The 8,500-nt window shown below is 41.8% G+C and overlaps 1 protein-coding gene across 2 annotated transcripts in view; it reads left to right on the top strand.

Moving 5' to 3' along the window:
* Positions 1–379: 379 nt before the first annotated feature.
* Positions 380–8,500, top strand: part of creb3l1 (cAMP responsive element binding protein 3-like 1) — a 35,309-nt gene continuing 27,188 nt past the window's right edge. For both annotated transcript variants that reach the window (XM_063467834.1, XM_063467833.1), the window contains exon 1: positions 380–718. In XM_063467834.1, coding sequence (XP_063323904.1) covers positions 608–718 — 111 coding nt within the window. In that variant the 5' untranslated portion in view covers positions 380–607. The remainder of the gene's footprint in view (positions 719–8,500) is intronic.

Raw genomic sequence — 8,500 nt, 5'->3', positions numbered from 1 at the left:
CACCCCTAATATATATATATATATATATATGTATATATATTTGTGTGTGTGTGTACTTAATTACTGTGGTGTAGTATGTATGGCAACTGAGGAGGTCTTTATCAGTAGTAAAACTTTCACATTTTCTGCAGCCATCCAGTGGGCCAGATTGGAGTCTGTGTTGGGCCACTCCTGGACCCCAGACCTTATGTTTGACACCCCAGATCTAAAGCCCTAAATGGGTCGCGTAGTCTTCTTCTTTTCTTCCTTTTTGTTAATGAGCGAATAAGCGACTACAACTTTGTTTTGTGGGCGTGTTCTTTTTTTGGACGTCACGTGGGCGGGGCTTCTCTGAATATTCATCGGCGAGTGGCTGAGGCGGCGCACGCGAGGAGAGAGCTGGAAGAAGCGCCGACGTCTCAGCGACACGCAACTGGAGGAGGATGTGAAAATTTGACATTTGTCAGCGCTGACAGTGAGAGAGAGAGAGAGCAGCAGCAGCAGCTGGAGTCACACACAGGCGGTGCGAGGACGTGTGAAAACAAACTGCCCGCTTTTTAATGGTCTGACTTAAAGACGCGCACAGCTGTCCATCCGTCCGGTGAGCTGCAGACAGACGCAGGCAGTCATGATGGACTCTATCTTAGACAGTTTAACAGCGGAGAAACTCTATCCGTCCGGAGGGACCAACCTGTTGGACCTGGAGGAACTCAGCGACGGAGATTTTCTCACTAATGTGGTGAGGCTTTTTTTTTTTTTAATTACATTTTTATTAAACTCTTAGTGCTCTTTCTCTTTCTAGCTTTTTTTTCTTGCCATCTACGTTAAAATCAAACGCACCTACACTGCCTGTTCCGCCCGGAGCCGGACCTCAGGAGGGCGGTGTAGCTGTTAGATCCTGACAGACATCCGGGGCTCGTAACCTGTGCTCATAACCCCATGTGTGTACGTGTGTAGGGGTGTGTGTGTGTGTTTAATTGTGTAAACTAATGTGTTTGCGAGATCGGGAACACACACAGGCTGGGGTGTTACTGGTTAACTTGCGTGTGTGTGTGTTCAGCTGGCAGATGTTGCAGCATTCACCAGCACACCTGACTATTAATTTAGTTTGTGAGTGTCAGTGTACTAACTCTTTCACTACAATCTCAAGTGTTTTTATTTCATTAAATCTGAATCATTTTATAAAGAAAAAAAGAAAATAGTCTTTAATCCCTCCTTTATTGTAATCTACCTAATTATTGTATTTATCTCTTGATGGCTTCATCCTGTTGCAAAAATAATCTTATAATTTCAGGGTTGCATAAAAAGACAGATTGGAAATCTGTCTTTTTATGCAACCCTGTGGAGTCATCAGTGATAACCATAATGCCAATTCTGTGCTATCACTGTATTTTTTATTTGTATTGTTATTTTATTTATTTAATTTTTTGGCAATCTTTCTGATTTAAAAAACAAACAAACAAACATTTTTTGCTTCTCAGACACATGGGGTTAGGATTGGGGCTGGTCATCATCACTCATGGCGACTTAAACCCCCGCACACCTGCGAGTCCAACGGCACCTGTTTCCCTCAGTGCTCTGAGCACATCCCCATCCTTGCAGAGACACCTCGTCTGTCACTATTACAAACAACAGGATGTGGCTGTGCAGAATCATGGTTGTTCATCAGTAGCACCAACAGTAGATTTCTTGATGTAGCAAAAGTGTTGCGACAGCAAGCCAGGATTTGATAAAGAATCAAGGGTTCAAATTGCTCCATGAATAGTGAGTCGTTGTTATGTGGAGCTTGTCCGTTTAACGCTGGCAGCCGAGCTCGTGTTTCTGGTTCTGCACTTTTTTTTAGCCACACTGTTGAATGTAAACACAGTCAGAGTTAATAGTGATGAGAGGATCGATAAAAGCCTGTGAGCATGGCGGGACGCATTCATCCTCGCCAAGTACAGTGAAGGTGCGCCGTGCTCCAGAGAGTTCCTGCACCCTTCCCTTCAGGGACTTAATTGCTGCAAACCACAGAGGGCAGACTCTGTTAAGAGCAGCATCTTTTGTCTTTGTTTCCCTTCATTCGCTCACTCTTTTTCCACTTTGTGTCATCCCCACTTTTCTTTTTTTAAACGCCACAGGTTTTTTAGGCAGACCTCTATTCTAGTCGGTGAGTCAGCCGAGCAGTCTGCTCGTGGTTTAAAACCCCACAACACTGTTCTAAATAAAGTAGTCCACTCTGCTGTGAAGCCACTAGGCTGGGCTGCACCACAGAGGACATGGGAAAGGATGGCTGATTAACCGAAATTTCAGTCTCTCTCAAGTCTGCAATCTGAGCTGAGAGTTCTGCATGCCGTTGGTTCATTTTTCCTTTTATTTATTTAGCTTTTTTTCAGGTGTATATAACTCTATTACTTTTCTGTAATAAATGAGTTCTTATTTAAACCCACAGTAATGTGCTTTTGTTGTTGTTGTTTTTTTTTTGCTTTCCTAGCCATAGTAGGAAATTGCATATTTACTCCTTTTTGGCTCCATTTTAGTCTCAACCAACTTAGTTGCAGTTAACAAGTCTTTCATGTTACTTGTTGTCTTTTTATTCTCATTTAAAATAAAAATTACGATTCTTCTATGTTTATGTACAGAATTGTTTGAGATTGTGGTTTGTGCAGAGATGAGCAGAGAGCTCTGTTTTTATATATATATATATATTTTAAGTGGCATTTATTACCACAATGGACACGTTTTTAATAATGTGTTAAAAGCTGGAAGGCTCACTGCTTGGATGCAGGGAGACCTCAGCTCTTTGGTTTTTAATAGGCTGTGCACTGTGGTCCAGTCCAGTAGGGGTTTAAACATTTTTTGTTCTGCTTTTTATTTACCTTTTTACAGTATATAGCTTTTAATAGCCAGTGGGTGCAAGAAATAGGTGTGGGCAGCAAGACAAAACAAAAATCGATTGTCAGCTAATGGGACAATTTACTGCAAATTACTGCCCGTGAAATGAATTTGCCGGGCCTGACAAAGAGCAGAGTGCGACCAAATATGAGCACAGACGTGGAGTTTTATTGATTTATCATTTTGAACTCATATAATGCGATCGTGACGCAAGCAAATTCCTCAAATTTCCAAACATAAGGTGTTTGTACAAGAAACCCTCGTCAGCTCTTCGTCTGATTACTACTGAATAGGAACAAGAAAGAAAAATTAAGACACGTAAACATTAAGCGCGAATCACTTTAAAACACAAGAGGCACGGTTAAATGGGAGTGTCCTTCGGCTACTGTTAAACCTGAACAGATGCTTTGATCATGCATAGAGAGCACCAAATTACCACCTGCCAGCAACTCATAAATGTTCTCCTTAATCCTAAAGGAAATGAGATTAGAGGCACAGCTAATTATTTTCTCAGAATGGATTAATGTGTCTTTTATTTTATTTCGTAGTCATATGACCCACAGCCACATAACGCAGGGGTAAAGAAGTTGTAACTATGGCAACAACAATGCAGCCTGCTAACAACTTCAAGTATGAATAAAGAGAAGTAAAGCCATTGAAGTTTTTTTTTTTTTTACTATGTCTGCTATTAATTAATAAAATAAAAATGATTGATTAATTTTTAAAATCTTTTGCTTATAAATTGTTCAAAAGGCAAGATGGAAAATTTCTAGTATACATCTTGGTTAATCCACCGGTCCCTAAACCCAAATGTATCCAGATTACTCTCACACATGACAACAGAAGCAACAAGTGCTCACTTTAAAGATGCTGTTTAACTATATCACTTAAAATATTACAAAACTAAAATGAGTAATGGATAAACTGACATAGAAATCACTATATACACTATGTATATGTATATATATATATATATATATATATATATATATATATATATATATATATAATTAGTATGATATGCTGTTTTTTGAAGTAGAAAATCACACAAATTGAGCTCAGGCAGTAACACTGTTGAATATTCAGGCTGTAAAGCTTCTTTCTGCTCTAGTCTTTTCACCTTCCTCTCCATCCACACTCAATTCTTTTTTATTTATTTTTTTATTTTATTCTATTCTACTCTCCATTCAGACCCTGTACTCCAGCTTTAAAAGGACACGCCCAACTTATTTGCGTACTGGCTGCCCATTGGCCGCTCAGCTGCCAGAAGGAATGTGTGCAGGCATGCAGCAAAGTGTGTGTGTGTGTGTGTTTGCGCATGTGTGTGTGTGTGTGTGAGAAGAGAAGGAAAAATACTCTTCTGCTGTTTTATTGAGAACTATAGCTCATTTCATGTCTGTCTCACAGACACACACACACACACACACACACACACACACACACACACACACACACACACAATAACCACAGCTCCCTTTTCTCTTGCTCACAAATGTAGTTCAAGTGAGGCCAAATCCAGCCAACCCACTGCAGCCACACATCACCACATGAAGCCAAATACAGTAGAGAACATTACCATTTTCTTATCTGCGGCAGCCAGCGTTACAGGATAATGACATGATGTTTCCAGGTCTCTCAAAAATGCAGTTTCATTTTACACGAAAAAAAAAAAAAGGTCTCGGCCAGTCATTCAGTATTTTATTGAATTTTAAAACCTGTTTGAAAACTCTGCCAGTGCAGTGAAGGATAATTTCACCTGTTTCGTGATAAAGATGGAAGAAATTCCTTTAATCTAGGAAATATCTCCTACAGACTGGAGCAACCAGGAATTTTTTGGTATTTCTTTTTTCTTTTTTTTTAAGCATGCAAAATAATCCCTGCTTTTACGTAAGGAAAAAAAAAATCAAGAGCCTGCAGGAGGCTTAAATCAGAGAAAGCTAAACATAGACTAGACACATGAAACACACGTGCGGCTCATATAACTCATTTATAGGAAACACTTTAAACAAATGCATCAGGAAGAAATTTATTTCTTCACTTTGTCAGGATTTTTTTCTTATTTTTAGAAGGCATAAGTCATGCGCATGGTCGGGTATGAGAACCAGATTTATTTCACTGTGGGATTCATTATAATGGACCTTAGTCCTGCAGGGTTTTGGACCTAAAACTGTCCAGGTTACTGCCAGCAATTATGTGAGAGTTTGAGCTAATGCTAACAACCGTCGCTGAGGCAGTGGCGCAGAAGTGCATAATCGGAGAGGAGGTCTGCGTAATATTCCTGCAGAATGCAGCAGGTTTGATACATTTAATAGTAGTTGTATTACTTCATGATTAGCTAAAGCGTGGATTAATGAAGTCTGGAAGCTTTGATTACAAGTAGTCATTATGTTTTACCTATTAATTTGCTTATGATACACAAGAAATACTTTCTTGCATAGGCTATTATAAACGTTATTCATCAAATCCAAGTGTCAGTTTTATATGTGTGTATGTATGAATTGATTGATTTGTTTATGGCTTGGGGACCCGAAGACAATTTTCCATTGATGTGGATAATAAAGTTATTCTATTCTATTCAAACCTCGAGACTTAAAAGTCGTGCCATCACAGATGGCCACTTGAGGTTGGTACAGGATGTGACTTTCCATAGACTTCCATTTTAAAATGTCCAAATTTAGAGCAGAAATAAACATGTTTACAGTAAAAAATAAGATTTTTCTCTCTCTTGCTGAATTCCCCCTTCAGGACAACTGAATGGAAGTGAATTTCAATATAACATCCATCTATCTATCCATCCGTTCTTTTCTGCCACTCATCTGGGTCTGGGTCGTGGGGGCTGCAGTCTAGGTAGAGACTCCCAGCCTTCCCTCTCCCCAGCCACCTCTTCCACCTTATCTGGGAGACACTGAGTTGTTCCCAGGAAAGCTAAGAGATATGATCCCCCCAGCGTGTTGTAGGTCTGCCCCGGGACCTCCTCCCAGTAAGACATGCCCCAACCACCTCGTCCAGGAAATGTCCATGTGAAATACCCAGACCACCTCAACTGGCTCCCTTCAATGTGGAGAAGCATCGACTCCCTCTCGATTGACCGAGTTCCTTACGTTATCTCAGTCTTTATAAAAGTGTGGTTGGGCTCTCTCTGGTGGTATGTGGGAAATCTCCAATTTTTTTTAAGATTAAATAATATACCATTGTGGAGGTATGCAAAGACAACATGAGAGTTCCCGAGGCTCTTCTGGGAGCCGGAGTCAACCAGAAAACGTCTCCCTGAGTGTGAGTCCTCTATGAAGAGTAGCTTTTCCTTATCCCCAGCGGTCACGGCCGCTACAGAGCGCTGGCGGACTCATTTCCCTCGGCCTTAAAACTGCAAAGGCACGCTGGTGCCGCCGTGTCGCGATCCCAGCCACCATTGATGAGTTGTTGAGAATCGGTGGGGGCGCGGGAGATGCCATCGGTGAGTCGGGAACTATTGCCTGGATGCCGAACCTCCTAGTAGCCAGGAGAATGCGATCCACTTCTTCTGCAAGTGAGTGGTAATCCTTCGCAGCCAGCATCGGGAAGTTGGCGAGGCCAGCTCGCACCGGCAACTGTCGGAGGAAGACGTGAGTAAAGAGGAATCTGCCGTCATCCGTTCCTAGCAAGGCGTGCTCTCCATGAGCTTGAGTGCGGTACCATCACCCAGGCCCGAGAGAGAGATTCTCGGGCCGCTCTGCATTTGAGAGGGAGTAGCACCGCAGCAGCAGCGCCTTGAGAGCGGTGTATTTCCTTTGGGTGGGGGGATCCTGGAGAAGGGTCATCACACGGCGGGTGGACAGTGGATCCAGCGAGGCCACGACATGACGGTATTTCGTGTCGATGGCTGAAATGCCACGAAGAGCAAACTGAGCTTCAACGTGCACGAACCATGAAGGATCCGGCAGCTTAACCATCACAGCAAAAATTAAAATGCACAGCTCTGGTATCACTTCCGACATAAATGAAGACAGAAAACTAAACAGCAGTGGCGTTTGTAGGGTTACTGAAGTTGGGCTAGCTGGTATGTAATGATGTGCTGTGTGGTGGCTAGCTACACAGCTATGGTTAGCATAATATAAACACAGTGAAGCTGGAGGATAAACGCTAACTTTTTTCCCACTCAATGAGGGCTCCCGATGGTTAGGAACAAATGTAACTGCATGGCAGGATGCTGTTAACAGGCCAAACTTCAGTCAGGAGAACAACTGCAATATAAGGTTAGTCATTAATATACTGCTGCTTGGGCTGGGCTGTAGTTACATTGTAAGGTTTTAAAAACTGAGCTTTAAAATGAATAGTGATGATAAAAACCGAGAGAGGCCTACAGTGATCACTGACTTTTTTAGGGGCTTGTTCAGATTAAATAGAACAAAATATAAAGCATTAAACCATGTTAAAAATCACAACAGCCTTAATAAATGCAGAGTAGTTTGGACCCGGAAGCAGGGTTCATCAGGTCATCACTTAAAGACCGGATATCCCACCTGCTGTGAATGTTTTAATGCGGTACAGTTGTTATTATTATTACTTGAACCGCCCCAGTGTGAGGTCACCACCTCTATATGACTTGTGCATTTAACTTAATGAGTAGCTTGGCCCACTTGATTGACAGGTGGCTGCAGTTGTGAGCTGTAGCTTCACTAATTTGAATCAATGAACAAGACTACAGACCGAGTCTGTGGTGCTGGTGAATTTGAATGTAATTATCTAGTAAATAAAAGGGCTTAAGCTTTCAAAACATTCCTTTTATAAAGTAAGTAAATCTCCTTTGTCAACATTAATAGCAGGTATCAGTCTCTGTGTCTCTTGCACCTGGCTAAACAAGTTTACTAAAGTTAGCAGAAACGTAGCGCTCCACCGTTTCATCTAAATTTCATGGTGACAGCCAGTATGCTTGATGGGAGGCCTCAACACAGTAGTCCACAAACCGCTGGGGGATGTCACAGCGGCTACATCCAACTTTTATATGAAGCCTGTGATCAAATCCACATGATTGTCAGTGACAGTCTACAAGGCTACATGACTTCATAAAGATATTTTTCTTTCAGCGTATTTTCCTTTGGCCTTTTACATGTTGTTCTGAAGATTTTTACGATACTTTCCACTGCTGTATTCCCTCCATAATGACATACAGTTTTTGGCCTCAGTGATCCAGTTTAAGTCTGTGCTTTCAGTCCTCGTAAAGATATAGGAGGTGGTTCTTTTTGCCTGTGAACTCTACTACCGCTGACTAGTGGCTAGGCAGTTTGGTCCATTTTTTTTTCTGCCATCTTCACCTGAACCAGCGAGGTAGCTGAATGAAAGAGAGAAGAGAGAGATGTGTTAAGACTCCACACTGTTAATTACAGGCATAGCAGAGCTGCTCTCTACATTTATAATTACCCCATGCCTCTGTCTTTCCCAGCTCTCTTTGTGTGGTTTATCTCTCAGCTTTGTCCCCTCTAATGACACATCAGCCCTGAAATGAGCTATAAAACTTGTCAACTGCTTTTTAACACTGTTTTCTTCCCTAAAGTGGATCTTTTCCCAGCAGAGAGGGGAAGCGTTTCAGGTAATAACAGGTTCAGACTTCGGCTCCTCCGTTCACACTGGCTGCAGCTTTTTGAGGATCGAGCATCGAACCCGAAGCCAC

This window comes from Pelmatolapia mariae, linkage group LG23 (assembly GCF_036321145.2).
Source record: "Pelmatolapia mariae isolate MD_Pm_ZW linkage group LG23, Pm_UMD_F_2, whole genome shotgun sequence".
NCBI classification, from domain to species: Eukaryota; Metazoa; Chordata; class Actinopteri; order Cichliformes; family Cichlidae; genus Pelmatolapia; species Pelmatolapia mariae.
Note: the sequence above shows the minus strand (reverse complement) of the source record. Positions and strands in the feature narration are given on the sequence as shown.